The 19,856-nt window shown below is 40.0% G+C and overlaps 1 protein-coding gene across 4 annotated transcripts in view; it reads left to right on the forward strand.

The window, feature by feature from the left end:
* RASA3 (RAS p21 protein activator 3) overlaps nucleotides 1–19,856 on the forward strand; it is a 140,491-nt gene that overhangs the window by 85,644 nt on the left and 34,991 nt on the right. For all 4 annotated transcript variants that reach the window (XM_076360368.1, XM_076360385.1, XM_076360395.1 and 1 more), the window contains exons 6-7: nucleotides 16,434–16,514; nucleotides 19,278–19,350. In XM_076360368.1, the coding sequence (XP_076216483.1) occupies nucleotides 16,434–16,514; nucleotides 19,278–19,350 (154 nt within the window). The remainder of the gene's footprint in view (nucleotides 1–16,433; nucleotides 16,515–19,277; nucleotides 19,351–19,856) is intronic.

Here is a 19,856-nt window from a genome sequence, read left to right on the forward strand (position 1 = left end):
AGGGTCAAATGGAGCTTATTTTCCTGCCTGAAATATGGGCTGAATCAGTTAAGAAAAAAAACCCTGGTATTGCTGACTACAAGCAGGCCAGTTTAATGTATGCATCAATCAGGTCACCTCACGGTATTTTGAAAAATTTTGACTTCTGTTTGCTGCTGGTAGAGAATGCTAATGAGGGCATAAAGTGGTTTCAAGGCTTCATTTTCAATAAACTCATGCATCCATTAAAATGTGTCACAATGTGTGTCACAATCTCCTTTCTCTAGAGAGCATACCCTGCATCAAGCTGTGCCTCTTCCTGCAGGATTGCATCTTGGTCATGCTTTTAATCTTGTATGCATTTCATAACAAACTGGTGGGGGAAAATTGCTCAGAGATTAAATCACATAGTATCTGGTATTTTTATCATGTATTGCTGCAATACTGCAGGTTTTGGGGAGTAGGGAGGGGAAGCGAGAAGGAATGGCTATGTATCTCTATCCAAGGCTTTAGCATAGTACCTAATTTTTCTGGTTTTCCTTCCTCCCAACTCTGGTAGCATTGAGGTTACACTGCCTGCCATCTAAGTAGTTCTCTCCCCTTTGCTTCTCCATCCCCACCAAAACTTCTCTTGACTGTTTTGTAGCCTAAATCAAGTTTAAATTGTTCATTCTCCATCAAACCTTCACATACCTATAAATACTATCTACTCCTGCTGCCAGGTTTCCCACTAAATGAAGTTTCAGTTTCACCCTTCTTTGGTTTTGTATTCAGTGCTTCTTCAGTGCTTCTCCTCTGTTCATGAAATTCTTTGTTTACTCAAATCACAAACAAGTATCTTCTTATCTGTAATCCTAATCAAGAGCAACTTCTTCGATTAGACCCTTTGGCAGTAGTCCACCTCTAGCAGAACATGTTTTAAAGTGCTAGCCATTTTGAGATTGAATCGTCATCACATGACTCTCTGGAATATGTATAAAACTGAGTTTGTAATTCAAGACTGGAATGTAACTCTTCTAAGTCAGTCTGTTTCAATGGTAAGTGCCACTGTTTAAATAATGTGAGGGTACTTCCTTTTTTACACAGAGTAAACAGTCTGGGATTATAAATGGAGGCAAATTATTCAAGCATAAATCCTTTTGATAAATGACTTTTAACTTCTAAATGTGCTTGGGGTCACAGTGTTAGGGTGGTTTGGGGGCATTAGAGAGCATTCCTGTAGTATCCGTATTTGTAAGAGAGATGCATGGATTTGGAGAACTGTGAATTGTTAGCACCTTGGATATGCTGACAGTACCCCACATGTCTGCAATTTTTACTTCACTGATGTCCTTTAATGGTGATCAGCTGGAGCAGTTCAATTATGTTTGAGGTAGGGCCCTAGGAAAAATTAGTTAGCTGTCTTGCAACATGGCCTGTATCAAAAGGCTCTTTGAAGTACACGGTATTTAGCGTAATACAAAGGTAAATTTATATGCTGTTTCATTCTGAATGACTGTTAGAATTCCTACAGCTTCTGTGGAATGGTACCATCCAAAACCAATGCTGATGAAGCTTCTACAGGAGCAATGTGATGGGACACAACTTACAAATCACACTTTTCTCTGCAAGTTTTTTATCTATTGCTCCAAGAGCAACACTTGCCAAGGTGATATTTAGGTAGCAGAACAGGGAACTGGGGACATCAAGGTGTGACAGGAATAGGGGAAGCTGGAGGGTAAAGGGGAAGTCGCAGGGCCCCAGGTGTTGAAGTTGGGTTTTTTTGCAAGTATAAGGAGAGTAAAGACATGGTACACAATGCATAGGAAACACCCTTCATAAACTGTATTGTTCACAGAACTATTTACTGAGAGGAAGTTACTGCAGAAGTCTGACAGTGTATGTGGCAATAATGAGAAAGTATCTCTTTCCCTACTTTATCTGGATGAGCTAAAAATCACGTTCATGTTTCTGGGTACATTATTGTACTGGGAGTGCAACTGGTTATGTACTATGACCAAGTTCTTTCCAGAGTTCACAGTGCTAAAATCACCTGGTTGTCCACTGTACTTCCCCCCCACCCCCCTTCTTGGTGCAAACCTTTGATTTGGATGCCATTTTCTGGCATTTTCAGTAAGAGTTGATTGTGAAATATTTCATCTGTGTTGCTAATTATGTATTTGTAACATACAAAGCACTTGTGAGTAGGAAAGATTAAAAGTCTTTTAATATACATTTTTAATTTAATAGCACTTTGAGATCAGTCATTTTCACTGTCCCACTCTTTTCCTTCCCACTGTACAAGGTAGTTTGCTAGTTCCTCCTTTAATCATTTCGTTCTCTCAAATACAAAGACAAAAGAGAAATATTTTGAAAGAAAATGCAAGATACCATTCTAACAAGCACAGAAATCAGCAAGGAGGCTGTGCTTTTGCAGGCAGTAGTGTCTGCAATTAATTTTAACTCATTTTACAGTTGACTTGCTTCCAAGCTGATGGTTTTGTAATAATTTCATACAAGCTTCAAACAGAAGCAAGAATTCAGCTAGACTCTGTACAGCTGCAGATGTACTGGCTGCACATGGTGTTACGCTTTTAGTTGTTTGACAGTCACTGCCGTATTGTCCAGTTTCCTGCCCTGCTAGCCTAATCATCATGTTGGTAAGAGGTGGCACAGTGCGATGGCCGACTCTTGCTATTTATGTACTGTTGAGTCAAAGGCTACAGAGAATCACTAAACCGCCATGTGCAGCCCTTTCCTCCCTGGGGACATCCAGTGGTGCTCTTCTCTACACAGCCATTGGATTTAACAAAATTCATAGAACAGGAGCATCTTTTGAGATCTCTACCACTTTTTCAAATTTTGTGGAAATCACCAACTGATTCAAAAAAATCATCAGTGGGAGATTGATGGCCAAATGTAGACAGAAAGCATTTTCTCATAAGCCTGTATCTTTAGGAGACCAGGCTAAAAAGGATGCTGTTAAACTCAGAAGGGTTCATGGAGGAGCTGCAGGAAGAATTGAAGACCTGGTAAATGTGTCTCACAGTGAGCAAGTGTTTCATTTATGCAAGAAAAACTTCAAAGTGGTGAAACCACACTATGCATGATATTCGGAGGGGAGTCCTTCTGATTGTATGGTTACTTATTCTTAGCACAGTGATAACCCAATGGTTGGAAGCTAAAGGCTAATCTAGTGGGAAACAAGTAGTAAAACACTTTTTTTTTTTTTTTTTTTGAGTCATGATCATTAATTACTGAATAGTTTCCTGTAGAACATTGTGAGGATATTTTAATCATTGTGAGTCCTTTGAGTTAAGCCTCGATTTCTTTCAAGAAGCTGCTCTGGAGATGCAGTAGACGTCATGAACTTGTACAACTTGACTAGGTGAGAGCTTTCATCACTGACTTGAAAGAGGCCAGACTATGTGATCCCAATGATCCCTTTTGGTCCCAAAATATGAGGAAAAACTTAATGCAAGTATGAACTGTTTGTGTAATAACTGGAATTGTAAAGCTAATGTGGGCTACTAATTACAGCTGGTTATACCAGAATGCCTACCTGACTATGCCCTAATTTGCATCTTGATTTTTCCCTGAGAAGATCTAAAGTGACAAGACACTAAAAACTTTTTTAAAGAGAGCTTACTTTGCATTGTTTTTCATCACCAAGGATCTTAGCGCCGTACAAACAACAGTATAACCACCACTTGGTGAAGCAGAGCCTTCTTTGGGATGGGATATCATAGGTTTTAACTGAACCTAGAACATGACTGACCTTTCAGGGTAGAAAGTAAAATGGGACAATGTGCCAGCAGAAACTGTCCACAATATGTGTAATGCTTTGCTCCTGGTAGGGTACCAGGTTTACCATTCTGATGTGTTCTCATTGTGCAGGAAATCTCACCTGGTGTTTTATCCCATCTAACTGGTCAAGGTATTTTGTCTTCCATTAAAAGTCTGTGCCTTCTTCTCCAAGTACCTTCTGGGTATTGCTGTGTGATGACTCAGTAGTAGGCCATCACTCAGAAAAGTAGTCTAAATAATTTTTTTTTTTTTTTTCTGAAACACTGCCTATAAGACAATATATCTATATGTTTTTAAAGGAGAAAGCATCAGGCGGGATCATTCCAGGTGGGTATCTATCTGCCTTGTGTCTTAAAAATTGTGGAGAGTCTTAGGAGTCCAGTATTTTACAGTTGTGGTGTTGCAGAGGATGGTGCTTTATTAAGAAGGTTTCACTGCTAATGGAAGGTTTTGTCTGGAGGACCCGCTTTCTTTGGTGTTTCCAGAGAATGGCCCCAAAACATCCTTCCTGCAATTTCTGTATTATATTCACAGTGTGACCCTCTAGGCACAGAACACTATAGCATGTCTTCAGGAGAGATGGTCCCTTTCTCTGCTGAAACTTGTAAGGGAGAGGCTATAGCAGGAGCTAAGGGCACCAACAGTCAAAACAGTATACCCAGTACTGATAAGAAGAAAGGACAGCAATTGATAATGAAAGTGTTACACTAGCTCTGAAAAGCTGCACGTGCATTGCCTTACATGTGAGATGTTTCAGTACCCACTTCAGTGATTTTAGCATCATCAAGTGTCGCAATGAAGTAAGTGGCCTTGTAGGACCAGAGGAACGATTCAAAGTAGGCAAGTCACCACCCTGTGACAGCTGTTTTCTAAATGAATGGTTTATGAATCCTATTTGATCTCTCTCTTGCCGAGTCAGAGACATTGAGGAGGATTTTTAAGTTAATTTCATGGGAAAGTCTATTACAAAATGTGCTTTCTGATGCCTATGATGTTTGTGCTTCTTGGAATGAATAGCTCTATCTATCTGCCTTAGTGTAAAAAATTTAGGTAAATGAAACTTAACAAGCCTGATCTGTATATTGCTGCTTAGATAACTAAAGAAGACTCCACAGTTCTGCTTCCTGCCTTTCACAAACTGGGCGTATCTGAATGCTGATTTGGATTGAACATTTCTGTACTTTGTTTTTTAATAAAACACAGTTTTTGAGTATATAATGGCTTGATTTTACTGTTAAATACCTGGCACTGTGTGATTTTTATTTTTTTACCTCCCTTGCTTGATTACTGCATTGTCTGTAACCACAATAAGATACGTTAACATCTTTCTAGTTATGTAAATCTAGACAGCATCAAGTTATTAATGTTATTTCTTGAGTTCTAGTCAGAGAGCATCTTCATGTTAACTGTGACACAATTTGTATAACCTTAGCCCAGTTCTCTTATCAAAATGAATTCAATGCATCAGCATTACTTTGGGACTCAGTTGGCAACTTAACTGCCATCAGGTTTCAGTAGTGGTGATGAATCAGCTTGATTTGAATTCCTTAATGAAAGTATTGCATGTGTAGGAAAGATCACTGCCCTTTAATAATAAGTATTGTTAATCAAGATACCAGATTGTCTGATTATTCACATAAATGTAATCAAAAGTTGTTCTGAGTTGTTTCAAGTTGTGTTTTTAAAGCATTAAAAGTTCCACCTACCTCAGGTGTGCCAAGGCATGCCCAATACAGAAGGTTGTAGCCTCCATGTAGTGTTTGAAGGCACCTTTGATTGTTTTCTAGGTCCACAAATAATTACTTTGTTTCTTTTTAAACTGTGAGCTTTTTTCTTTTTTTTTTTTCCATTTAGAAAGGTGTATTTGCTACTGTAATACATCTAATTGAACATATGATGTGAGAATCTATGTGAAAGAGTCTTCAAGGATTTACTTAGTACAGAAATCATTATACTTGGACTGGGTAGGGATGAGAAGAAGCTGGCTGGGTTTTCATTCTGTTGGTGCCACGGCTCTCGTTAAACCATCTCATTCCCTTGCCTTTCCTTCCTGTGCGCACCCCCTGTCACCCAAAGGTTGTTGAGATTTGATCCAGACTCTCAGCTGATGCATTCCCTTGGCCCAAGAGTTCTGGGTTATTGTGCCCTGTGGTTCAAGTGTGTTGCGGCATGAGATTTAAATGCTTCCCTCCAATCTGCTGTACTTCATGCTCTCACGGTTATTACAGATGTCTATCTGTTCAGGTCACTTACCAGCATGTCCGAATTTTTATTTAAAATATTACCATCTGTGGCCAGCCTGGGATAGTTGTTTGGCTTGGCTATACTCAGCACTTCGGAGGAAACCCTTACTCACCAGTTAGGTAGGAAACCCCTAGGTAAGTTAAGGACGTGCTGCTTCTGTTTTGCTGTTTTGTTTCTTATAGTTGAATACCCCACCCCCCGGGTGCCTTATTTCCTTCTCTCTGTCATAAGTTCTTTAAAGCTTCTGGTGTTAGTCTCTTCCTCTCTTATCTTTTTACTTACTTCATAATCAGATCACTGCTAGTAGGCTCAAAAGCTTTTTCTTTGGGTGATCTCTTGGTAACTTTTGCCCTGCCAAGTATCACACTCCGTCTTTGGGATGAATTTCAGTCATTCCAAAACTAGCTTCTTCATTTTGTCTTCCTTCTTGTCATATGGTTATCAATCCATGTAATAGTTGTAGATGCTTGTGGCCCGTGCTGGCTGGCAGAGGAGAAAAGTCAGGACATGCTCATACCACTTACTTTGTTTGCTTATGTGCTCGCGCATGTCTACAGTGACATGCAGGCACTGCCCGAAAGGAGTGTGCAGGCAGCTCCTTCCTGGGAGCAGGTTAAACTTGGACAGGCCTCAAGTCAGAGATAGTTGCAGTTTACTTACCATAAACCCTGTATATCCCATATAGCACACTGTGTGTTTTCTTGAGACCAACCTGCATTTCCAAGCAAAGAAAAACAACATGGGAGATCTTTGTGTCACTGGCTGGCTTCACTATGCAGCCATAACAGCCTTTTTGTGTCTGACTCCCATGCTGCCTTTTTGGTTTTGGTCTTCTTTCTTTCCTTATCTGCCTGTACAGACAATATCTCATTGCTTCCATTTAATATTGCCGTAGGCCACAGTCAGCTCAGCTAAAGCTGCTGTCTAGGCTCTAATCATTTGCTGCATATTGTTTAATTGTTGTCGTTTTGTGCTTCACTCCTCTTACATACTTCACCGTGCAGCTTTAACACAAATGCTTCTGCAGCTGCCTTGATATGTTGACCCATTCCTTGGCTTCCTGCCATACTACATAAAATTCAAATTTCTTCACTTTCTCTACAAGAACCTGTATAGTTCTGTCGTTACGCAAATTTATCCTTTCCTGATTGTACCTCTTCATTTGTGTTGCTATTACCTTATAATTTTTACATACTTCTTGCTTTGCTGCAACTTGTATTTGGGTCTTCCGTCTCCTCTGAAAATCAATATGTGTGCTAAAAATAACTCCTTCTCCTTACCCCTTCTATTTACTCTCCTGTCGTTCAGCTATTGCTCCCTGTTAATACCTGGGATTGCAAGTCCGAGACCAAGGCAGGAGGAAATGATGATGTCAGTGCCAGTAATAGTCACTAAGTCAGTGCAGTTCAAAATTTCAGCAAGCTTGTGTCTTTGTTCAAGGCCTCAGGGCACTGTCACAGAAGATAATTTAACCATTTTTTATATTAACCTGACTAAAAACTTTTCTGAAGGGTCTTTTAGGAAGTTTGCAACTCTTCTGTAATTGACTCATAAACTGGTTTAACTGCTAATGGATTAACTCCTTGTCCTGTGAGAACAGGATGGCTGACACCCACTTTTTAGTCTGTTCTCTTTATTTAGTACAGAGTACAGATGGTACTCTGTAAATGTGTGGTTTTAAAAGTCTTTCTAGAGCTGATATTGGGAAGCAAATTGGATGTTTTGAACTGTAGCATGGAGGACAGCTTCCATATTAATAGCAGAAAAAAGTCCATGCGATTTTTAAACTATTAAGAAATTTTTAGATGTCTACTGACATGAGAAAATTTTGCAGTTTATTTTAAGTGATAGTGGTTTTAGGCATGTGTATGTATTGACAGTATTTATTCCTTATATTTAATGAAACAGTTTTTTGCATTGTCTGTAGTTTTACTGTAATATCTCTAACATTAATTTGGTTTAGATTGGGGAAGCAGGGGTTGTGCTCATTAGCTTTCATTTGCTTTCTATATATTATTGGTTGGCTCTGTATGAATATTTGTACCTGTTTTGCTATAAAATATCTTCAGTAAATACCTGGGAAAGAAATTGTTGCTTGAACCCAAACATTAACAGTCAATTCCTTTCCTCTGCTCTGTCCAAAGGAAATCACCATTAACAGCCTTGCGTTAACAAGAATTGTGCGTGCATGACAGAAATGTTGCACATGCAGAGATTTCCAGTTAAGACCAAAAGCTAATCTGGGTGCTGCATGAGGCTGCAAAAACTGTTGTAGGTCAGCTCAGGAAGGAACCTGTGTTCAGGATAACATGAGTTTAAGAACCCGTTTAAATGTTTTGCTGGACTGCAACTACTCTGAACTCAACTGGGAATGGGGAAGAAAAGGCAGTACTTGTGTGGGGATGCAGCTGTTATCTCAGAGTTTCAAGGTTTCTGTTGTGCTTTTGGTATGGAGGCCTTGGAGGGTATTTTAAAGAAAAAAATCGAAATAGCTGCCTGCACAGCCTGTTCCTCTGATCTGCATAAACTCAATCCAGATTTCAGAAGCTGAAATGGGGGTGGTTTTGAGTGTATAATGTACCTTGTATATAAATGTTTTGGAGCCAATGCATCAAATGCTGTACAGACTTTATTTTAAGTGAATACACGTTGAGTGAAATGCTGGTCCCAGGTAAAGTTGTCCCATTTGTTTGAATGGGGCAGGATTTCATTTAGTGCCACAGATCTTTGTGGCAAAGTGAATTGTCATGTAAAGGGGGGAAAAGTAGCTCCAGTTAAGTATTAATCCACTCGGAGGTTAAGGGGATGGCAAGGGTTTTCTTGTTTGTAAGCCAGAACATGTTTGTTCATCAAAAAAAACCCAAACCCAAGAGGAGGAGGGTATCATCCGAAGAGGATAGGGTACTGCTGGAGTTCCTAAGGAAGAGTGGTTTTCTTGGAGGGGCAGTAAAAGAGATGGAAGGATAGATTGGAGAGCAGCAGTGTGGCTGAGGATCGGATAAAGACTCTGGTTTCAGGTTTCCTGAAAAAATGAGAGAGGTGAAAAAATGTAGTGAGGAAATAGCTTGAAAAATCATGATGATAAAGCAAGCATTGATGTATTTTGTTCAGTATGGCTATATCTACTTGGACATTGTTCCATCCTTTCCTTTTCCTGTTTCATTCTGCCAGGCATGGTCAGTGGTCACCAGACACTACACAGTGCTGTAACACTTTGTGTCTGAGTGGGACATAAGATGAAGGTGAACCAGGGCACATCACTGTGGGCAATTCGCAGTATGTTAGAACTGCTTTCAGAGGAAACTGCTCTGTTCCCAGTACAAAAAGCATGCAGGTGAGAAGAATAGTAGGAAGTTTTGTTTTGGTACAAGTAGATCACTTCCAAAAGTCAAGGAATAGGTACTTTTGAAATCTTCTACTAGAGTTCACTTACTGGGAGTGGGCATGATCCTTTGGCTTCAAATGTTCATCCGAGGGCTTGACTCAATACATGGATGCTGTATTGCTAGCCTCCTTATTCCCTCGGGACAGGGGCAAAGCAGAGTCAGAGTATGGATTGGTAAAGAAATTTTGAGGAGGTTGGGATGTAATTATCTTCGTATTTTTGATGATGGGGGCAGAGTGTAATTTAAAACCAGGATTGCGAGTAAATTGTGAAAATTTTTGCCTTATTCCAGAAGAAGCAGGCCACTTGGTCAGCCTCTTGGCAAAAAAGGGTTGTGTGTTTATGTTAAATCCTGAATGAAGATGTGGTGGGTTACTTTGTGGAAGTGAAGAGGCAGTGCAAGGTTTGTCTGAAGGTGCACTAAGAGCAGTTCAGATCTAACATTTGGTCAGACCAAAACCCAGGATGCTGTCTCTGAGTGTGTCCAGTAGGAGATGAAGAATTAAGAGAGCAGTCATACGGTGATACACTCTCCTGGCCTCCAGAAATTTATGATTCAGGGAATTTCTGAGCTAGACATAGCGCCACTTTGCTTAGTACTGGTAGATGCAGATACATTCAGGCAAAGCCCCTCTAAAACACATGAATATGACTGGTTTAGCAAGGTCCTGGTCACACGCAGACCAAGGGAATAAGGAGGAGGCCTGGGAACAGTTCCTGCTTGCAGTGGAAGACAGAAGTCAGTTCACTGGTCTGAGAGCAGCTACCATGTGCCAGCACAGATGTGAGGTTGGCCAAGGTACACGTGGAAGTCTATCATGCAGCGCTACCTCAAAGTTCCTCTTAAACCACTGGGAATTAATAAGGAGCTTGGATCATGATGCAAGGCTGCACTGAAAGAAAAGGACATTGAAGAATGAACTGAATGTGGCAAGGAAAGGAGAAATGCCACTTCTTTCCTGTCAGACTAGATGAAAAGACTGGACTACTCTATTACAAAGTTAAAGATTAATAGCCTATTTTATGTGCCCTGAGAAGCCCATTCACAAAGGGGGACTATTCAGAGGTGCTCTGTTACCCCTAGAAGACAAGGCACTCAGGGTAGTACATGTGTTACAAGATGACCCTATAGCCAGTAGAAAAAAAAAAGGGGGGGGGGAGAGAGAGGTCCAGAGAGACTTAAGTAAGTAAGTCACATACCCAGAGCTGGGGAATGTACCTTACCAAACAAGTACTTAGCATAAGCCAAAGATGCGTTGTTTTGATGCCAGTTCTGACAAATCTGCCACAAAGTTTGCCTTTAAGTTGATGCTTCTCTGTCTGGTCAGGCTTACCACACAAAGTACTGAGTGTTCAAGTAATAATTAGATCGCTAGAGCAAGCAAGAAAGAGGAAGTCTCTTGTCTTTGAAATGACGCAGAGAAGAACCTGAGTGTGGCCAAAAAATACGCATATGAGATGGGACAAAGCCTCAAGATAAAGAAATGAGAGAGGTGTGGAACAGTGGAGGCTGGAAATAGAAGATTAATAAGATACATCAGTAAACTTACCAAGTGTTAAGATTGATCCCAGGAACGCAGTATGTATGTGAAAGCAATTAAAATACATGGATTATGTACAGTGATAGAAAGCAAGATTGTGTAGAAAAAAAGATGTATGTATTTTCTGTTGAGGAATCACAGTGAGAAAACAGTCTGATTTGAGAAAAGAGAATGGGAATGGTATGCTGTTCCCTACCCTAGGTTGAAACTGGCAGAAAAACTGAGCCTGACTAGGTACACTGGAAATGATTTCATCTGGAAGAACAGTAAATATAGATACATGTTTTAAGAACAGCTGGGTCCCTTCTGGTTTCTTTTCTCTGTGTCCGTTTTTGTGTTGGTTGTCCATTCTGGCGCACAAGGATGCTGATGACACATGGGCATCCTGAACTAATCAGGAAGCCTATAATTTTTAAATAATTTTTGTGATTCCAAGGAGAAGGGGTGTGGAACGCCCACAGGCTTGGATCATCCTGATGTTGCTTGCCTGTGTTAAGCCTGGTTTTGAGTATGATTGTGTAGGGGCTGTCTCAGAGACTACAGCCTACAGCTCTTGGTTGGCAACCCAGAGGCCTGTACTGTCAGATGTGAGCTGCTTAGTCTTTGTTGAAAAATCTTTTCTTTTTCCAAAGCCTTCTCCCCCTGCCTCCTTCTCAACTTCTGTAATCATGTAATTTAAAGGCAAGAGGGCATGCTCATGGTGTGTTTGGGTTTGAGGTTTTCTTTTACCCTCCGGGAATTTTCCATAGCTTATTTACTCTTGTGAAGGTTTGGCCATGAACCATATTGAAAACTGAAATGTCTTGTTCCTTGAAACCTGTTAATTTTATAAACCACAAGCAAAATATAGTGAGGCAGCTGCATTGAGAGTTTTCCCATATGACCCAGCACTAACCTTAGCCCAGCCCAGCCAGGCTAGCTGTGAGGGATGGCTTGCCCTGCCCCAGCTGGGCTTGAGACAGCTAATGATCAGAAACTACCAGTTGGGCAGAAAAGATTCTAGCAGCCACCAGACGTTTTTCATCTGGGGCCTGATGAGTTGACTTGTAATTCTTGAATAATCTTGATTGCCTAGGCTTTTTTTCATTATCCTAGTACACATATGTTAAATTAATTCTGCAGACGATTAGAGCAAAGGCATTTCATTTTTACTGGCTTTATTCACTGCTTCCCAGTGTGCGCCCCCCCCCCCCCCCCCCCCGAGATTATACCTTTATTATACATTTCTTTTCATATGTTTTTTTTATTATACATTTCTTTTCATATTTTTTTTTATTATACATTTCTTTTCATACGTTTTTTTCATCTAATCCAGATATGAACTGTCAGTCTTAATAATGTGATACCCATGTGGCAGAATTGAGGCTCCATTTTATTGTGTCTCTGAGTAGCTGTCATTTTGTTCTAGCTCTTTTCCTGCTTGCCAATCAAAGCCAGTATTTTGGTACCAGGTTGGGAGAGGAGGAGTGTTAATTTACCTAGCAACTTTCCCATGACTGAAGAAAATGGCCATAACGAAAGCAGCTCTAGGATTACAGTTTCCTGCAGCTAATGAGGCTATACTAACATGAGTCGACCAGACCTGTGCCTTCTTGAATTTTGTCTCTCCCCACAATGCTTAGTAAGAGATAAGAACCAGAATGAGCCTCTCTCCAGACATAGCCTTCCTTCCTCAAAATCCTACGTCTTCAGTGTTTTGCCTGCTTTCTCCAACATCCTTAAACAATAACCACTTTTAAATTACCTGAAAGGCTTGGGATGTAGTTTATGTCAGCGTCTGTTTCCTGTTTTCCCACATTTTGTTTATTTCAATGTTGATTTTGCTTTTCTTATTCCAACTGCGCACAAAGAAATGTCTTACTCTTAAGTCATTGTGACTGTATGAGAACATCTGTGTATTTCGTTTTTTCTTTTGTTTTGTTTTTGTTTTTTCCCCAGAGAACATAAAAACTACCCTACTGTGTTAAATGCCCCTCTAGTCTAGCCTAGTACTGTTTCTGATATTTGCTGGGGAGTGATACTTCAAATATGGTATGATTTCTCCAGTGTTACATCCTTCTCGATCAGCAATTTGGGCTTTCCTGAGCTGGAGGAGGCTTCTGGACCATTAAGCTTTAATAGCTGCCTACAAATCTACACTCCATGAGTTCATGTAGTCCTGGTTCAAATCCAGGTATTCTTTTGGCCTCCATGACATCCCATGGCAATAAGTTTTGCAATTTCATTATGCATTGTGTGGAAAAAGTACTTCCTTTTGTTTATTTTAAACCTGCTGTCTGGTAATTTCATTATGTGCTCCTTAATTCTTAGTTTGTAAGGAAATGTTCTTCACACCATTCATGATTTTGTAAGCTGTTGATGAATGGGTAACTTCTGTTTTCCGAGCTGGAGAGTACAAAGCTGGGAGAGCCACGAGTGATTAGAAGTAGTTCTGTTGTTCTTCTCCATCTGTTTTGTAGAGCACGCACAATTCAAGATGGCAAGTGCCCAATGATTTACGTTGCTGTGTTCTCTCCGACCAGCTAATGATACTATTTGTCTTTTTAACCGTTGCCGACAGTTGATGTGATAAAGACCGAGGGCTATCCACAAAAAACAGAAAAAATTCTTTTATGTGGCAATATTAGAATAGATCCTATCATTGTATATGTGTATAGTTAGGGTATGCATATTTTTTTGTGTGGATAACTTCACAATTTCCATCATTCAAATTTATCTGTGCTTTTATTGTGTAGTGATTTATAAACTCTGCACGTCCTCAAGTGTAGATCATGCTGTCTGGGACCACTTTCTATTGTCTGCATATTCTTGAAAGGACTGTTTTTATTAAAACAGGAATCATACTCTGAATATGCTTTCTCTGTGTTTAAAATTCACATAGTTCTTCCTGTATTGATGAGAGCTGGCTTGGAAGCCATTCATCAACAGTAGAAAACTGGCTGACTGCTATAAAGCCATTGAGTTACTATTTCATTTTAAGGAACTTACAGCCTGCCTTAAGGAAGCAGTGGAAGGGGTGGGGGGGGTTGACACTGACGCTTGGTGTACAGTTGTTCTGCTCAAAGAGGAATGTGTTTAAGCCACATCTGCTATCCTAGAAGAATTACCAGCAGTCATGCTGTAGCTCACTGGCAAAGTGTTTCTGCTGTGAATATATAGTCATATTAGTGTAAAGACCACTAGAAGGAAAGTGGTCTGACCTTTATTCATAGGAAAATCAAGCTGGACCTGCCTCTTCATAAAGGCTTTTTGCTGGTACTTACGGGTATTTCCTCCTGCACTTCTAGCTACTCTGCCAGAAGGTTACAATGTAAAGTTCCCCGTAAGTGTTCTTTCTATTCACATCTGCCCTTTTTAAATTTAAAAACTAGCATTTTCCCTGCAATTTTGAATACTTGTATTAATACACATGCAAAAAAGCCTATTCTGCACCTTCTCTGTAAGGTAGGCTGGGTGAATTTGGAGTAGGACTTGGTTGCTTGAAAACAGGCATCTACTCTATTTATGAGGCCTCGGAGAGCCGTGGAGCTGTCACATATATATGTTCCATGGGTTCCTCCTGCCTTTCTGGAGCAGCAGCAAGGGACTGGGGAAGAAACTGTTAAGTCATCTCAAATGGCACTAGATGCATGTGTTTAGACAACCAAATCACATATATTGTGTGTTGCTTGACGTTGAGGGTTACTGGAGCTTGCACCTTGCATTTCCAGCTGGTGCTGGGATAGAATTTGTGGCTTGAATTTTGCTGTTTATGTGGTAGCACTCTGCAATATCAGATACCTGCTAAACTAGGCATCTGGGAGGCTTCTAAATTCTGTCTGTGTGGAAGGTAAGCTTGGAGTGAAATAATAGAAATCCAGAAATAAAAGCAGCACGGTGCCTATACAATCCAAGTTTTTCCTAACTTTCTCTATGGTTTTGATCTATGATTTCACTTGAGTATCCAGAATATGGAACATAATTTTCTTTTGCACTAGTGTTAGTGAATCAGCAATGAGAAGAGGAGTCATCTAGGTTAATAACTGAATGCTTTTCCATGCATATAGGGGCTATGCAAATTAGAAGCTTCTGAGTGAATGCATTATTGGGGGCTGTCTGTATTAAGCCAATTACTTAGCCTTTATTCTGCAGGATCATAGGTATGAGAATCCAGCTATGAATGTAACACATTAGCTGCCTGTGTGTGCCCCCTTAGTGTGACCTTCAATCTTCATGTACTTCCTAGAACCGTGTGAACATACCTGGATTGCACCTCCTGTGGTACAAAAACAATTCCTGTATTGGTGCAGAATATTAATTTTTTTCCTCCCTTTATGCAGAGTAAGAGGTCTGTACTTAAATGGTATTTGAAGTTCACATCGTATGTTACCAAGTAACTTGCTTTGTGGATAAAATTGTGGAGCACTATATGTTACTGAATTTTTCTCTATTGATTTTTTAAAATTATTTTTTTGTATCAAAGTTGCTGTCACTGAAAGCAGTGAAGTGGATATTACTTTTCTTGCTGATTTTATAGCACCCAGAAGTGTGCAAGATAGTTCACTCTGCAAGTATAGTACTACTCATCTGCCAAAAGAGCTTCAGAGTTTGTTTTCACTGAAATTTTTCAGTTATAATTGTGTAAATACATCAGCCCAACAGGCTTACCTGTTGGAGCAGAACTTGTTTCAGGAGGGAGAGTCCTGGCAACTGGCTTGTCTTCCTTTGTTTCCAATTGGTGCTGCATTCCTCAGTAAGTTTTAACTTGTGAAACATGAAACATTTTTTCACTGTGTTTTGGGGTTGTGTTGGGTTTTTTTCTTTTTTCCAAAGAGGTGTTGAAATGCGAGTGTGAAAGTGCAGATTTCTCACCATGGCTCGCAGCAAAACCCAATTTGTTCCATTTTGTCCCTCCAGTGTCTCTGACTTCAGTGCAGAGCTGCTGAACGTGTTTCTTCAGTTTTGCTATTTAAAAGTTTTATGGAGAAAGATGGCTGTGTCATATTGTCTCCTGGTCTGTAGTTAACTCACCTTTACAAATAAACCCATGCCAAATTTTGTCAAAAGCACTGAGACCTTCATGAATGTGATTCTGAGAAATGACTTCACTACTGCTTGGATATGTCTGTGTGGTTTTTTTAATCTTTTGTTACAGAAGTAAATTCTGGTTATATTTTTTGGTGAATAAGTTGTCACAGAATTTTAATGTGCTGACAGCTCCCATCTTGACAGCAGACTTATTTCATGAACCTTAAGTTGTTGTACTTGCATAATAAGAATCCTTCGAGTTAAGGTTTCTCTAATTTAACAGTATTTTTGACCCCATTAAAGTTAGTATTTAAGACCAAAATGTTTTTTCAAGTTGAGGTATAAATTAAAGGCTTGTGCTTAGTGACATTTCAATTCCTTAGTGTAAAGTATTGTGAAAAGGGAACAGGATGAAAATGCATTGCTTTTATTTTCACTCCAATCTCTTCCCATTTCATTGATTTATTTGTCTGCATTTTCTTCTTTTCTAGAGTTTTAGAATGCCAAGGGCTGCCCATTGTGAACGGACAATGTGATCCCTATGCCACCGTTACCTTAGCAGGACCCTCCAGGCAAGTATTGCACATACAAGAGCTTCCATTTTATAAGGATGGTTTCTGTTTCCTTTGTCTATTAGAAATCTGCATTCTCAGATGGACAGATGGGAGTATTTAGACACCACTAGAATATGTTAAGTGCTTGTGTGTGCATGTATGAACTACTGAATTATACTAGAGTAAGTAATTTGAGGCTTGTTTCAGTTTTGATTTATGTAAAGGTCTGAATAGTCCCTGAATAATTTGAATATCCTGGAGTATGTAATTTGTGGTTAGGCTTAATTTGTGCATCTTCTCACCTCACAGTTGGAGGCCAGTTTTTGAGCAAATTTATTGCCTAATTTTGGGCAGGGGCAGAAGAGAAAGCTGAATACATCAACATCTTGCAATTTATGCACGTTTGTATGTGAATATTTAAGAGTATTTTCACTTCCAAGGTGTGGCAAATTAATGTGTATTTCGAAAGCCCTAGGTGGCTCAGTCCTATAATTTGATATATGTGGACATAATGGCATGGATAAAATTTGGAATGAGGTTTTAGTAATGAGATTCTGCATAATACTCTTCAGTTTAAATTTGGGATTAAATTTTCCTGTTCTGTTACAAAAAAATTCCCATGCTGTTGGATGTCACTGTTTTGTTTCTGCTTATCTAGAGTCATCTTTTATGTCTGTGCCATGTTAGAAACAAAATAGCTCTGCTGTGACCTCAAAGAATCAGATTTGGTAGCATCTTTTACAACAATTTATTGAAAATACTATAAATAAGATGCATTCTTGACAAATACCTACCTTTCATGCAGAGGAGTCTTTGAGACTGGTCTGTATTCTTCATCTTTATCTAGGTGTGTTATGCCTTATCTCCATTAATGAGCTGCGTATGAGAGTTGTACACTTTGATGTTTTAAGCCTGTAACTTGTTTCAATGGGTACTGGGTGGCTATTGCTGAAACTGTAAGGAGATTTTTTGACTAACCCTTGTATCCTTGAATGTCCAAACTTACCTTTCTTTGCCTGCTTCCCTCCACCCCCCAGTCCGGATAATGTATGACAACTGATAACGTATTTCCCTTCAGAATAAGGAGCATAGCCTCATCCTATTCCTATCTGGTTTTTTGTGGGGGGAGAAGGCTTGTCTCCTATCTCCAGCAAGCAGCATGCAGCTTATTCCCATCCACTGCTTTGTTATTGCCCAACAATTGTGCTTGCCTTAATCGCCTCCCCTTCTACATCCTGCTTCCCAGTCCCCTCCCAGATGGGCTTATCAGTAAAGAGGCTGATTGGCAAGTGTGACTGATGAGATGGGATAGGCAATCTGCCCTATGTCCCGGAGGCAATTAGTCTCTGTTATCTCTCAACTGCTCCTAGGAATAGTGGGATATTCTTAATCTGTACGTCATTCTCCTCTCTGGATTTTTTCAATGCCTCTCCTTTCAGAGTAGGAAAGCTGCTTTATTCTGTTGCATTTATGCAGTGCCAAGCATAAAAATTTCAACAAATGTGTTGCTGTTTAATGTGTGATTTGTACTTGGAGAGCCATCAGACTTCCTGACCAAAACTGTTTCTATGCCTGTATTATATATGGGAAAACATTTTATACTGGTGGACTGGCCCATTCAAGTCACCCAGGAAGCCTGTAGCAGCACTGGGAATTAAACCCAGCTTTAGTTGACCTCCGTAAAGGAATACATAGACTTGTCCGGTTAATATAAGCAGTTACAAGCTATCTAAGCAGCTTTGCTGCATGAGAAATGAGGGATAGATTCTGGGATGAAATGATTAGTAGGTCAGTTTTCCACATGGCTGATGCACCTCTCCATCTGTGTCTGATCTATGCCTTCTTATTACTGCAGAGCTGTAGGGGAAGATTGGTGACACAGGACAACACAGAGCTTTTCACTTGTAGGTAGCAAGAACAAATCAAGCATAGGTTCATCACATTTGGAAATTATCAAACAGCTGTTGGCTGGCCTGTGTGAAATGCGTTGGCTGGCTTTAGCCCAATGCCAAGCAGTTAGATGTCTGTATTCCAAAAGGCAGGCGCAGGCGGATGGCACTGCCCGTAGAGGATGAATGGGCAGTGCTGAACTTTGTCAGGCCTGTTGCTGGGTGAGGAGGAGGTCTGCCATGTCTTGTTCCTACAGAGCAGTAGAAATTAAGAGACTTCCGCTCAGCACCGCTCATAATAATTCAACAACATAACATTAACTAGGTGCTGTTGGGGCTGCAGGGAAAAGGGTGGTAATACAGCAATAAAAATATTCTTACTGAGGCAATCATTCTGGGTTTTTTTATTATTTAACACCACTGAAAAGCATTCATTGATTCCTCAGGCCAGGATTATAAAATATAAAACACAGAAATAGCTATGTCAGTCCTCCTGTCTCCTGTGCCTTTAGGGTATGAGGAATTTTTGAGTCACATCAAGACTGAGACCATCCCCCAAATGTTGCTGCTCAGAGCCCCGTTCTTGCCAGTTGCTTTGTATAGATATAAGATCCTGCTGGATCAAGCGAGTGACAGAATCAGGGTTCAAGGACTTGTGTTTAGAGGATAACAAACTGTGATTACTGCCACTTTAGAGAAGTAGGCATGCAGTGAATCCCTTTCTTAAATGTGCGTGAGTGTGTGTGCCTTGCTGTGCTGGAGCCACATGGCGTTCCAGTTTTATCAGATAAATCAAGTGGATGACTATTTGTTCCTCAGTGGCTCTGTTCTAGGATCACACTTCTGCTAATATTGTTTCTTACCTCTTTTTTTTTTTCTTTCCTTAATTCAGATCGGAAGCCAAAAAGACTAAAGTCAAAAAGAAGACCAACAATCCACATTTTGATGAAGTGTTTTATTTTGAGGTTGGTATTTCAAAGGAATGGGTGATAAGCTGAAATACTATACTCTAGATAGTTGGCACAGCATCCTGCTCCATGTTGTACCAGCTGTCTTTGAAAACTGTTTCAAAGCATGGTGCAGGGGAAAGAAGTACCCCGGATCAGACTAGCTGTCTGCTGAGGAAGCAGTATATTGCTTCAGCTCACATGCTCTGTAGGAAAAGCTTCAAGGTGGGCACTTCTGAGCAGCAGACTTTACACTCCATTGTGACTCACCCCAGAAAAGTTTTGAAAAAGGACAGTTAAAAATGGGATTTAAAAAAAAAAAAAACCACCCAAAAAAAGTTGTGGGTTTTTTGTGTTTTTTTCTTCTTTTGTTTTTGGTTTTTTTTTAGCCTGTGGTTTTATAGCTGCTCCACCCTGTCTTTCCCAGTCAATGGGAGGAAGGTTATCTCCTAGGAATATTGAAAACTGTAGAGGAAAAATACACTTAAACTGGATGTTCTGGCTGTCTACCAGTCTGCTGCAAT

Source organism: Aptenodytes patagonicus, chromosome 1 (genome assembly GCF_965638725.1).
Source record: "Aptenodytes patagonicus chromosome 1, bAptPat1.pri.cur, whole genome shotgun sequence".
Lineage (NCBI taxonomy): Eukaryota > Metazoa > Chordata > Aves > Sphenisciformes > Spheniscidae > Aptenodytes > Aptenodytes patagonicus.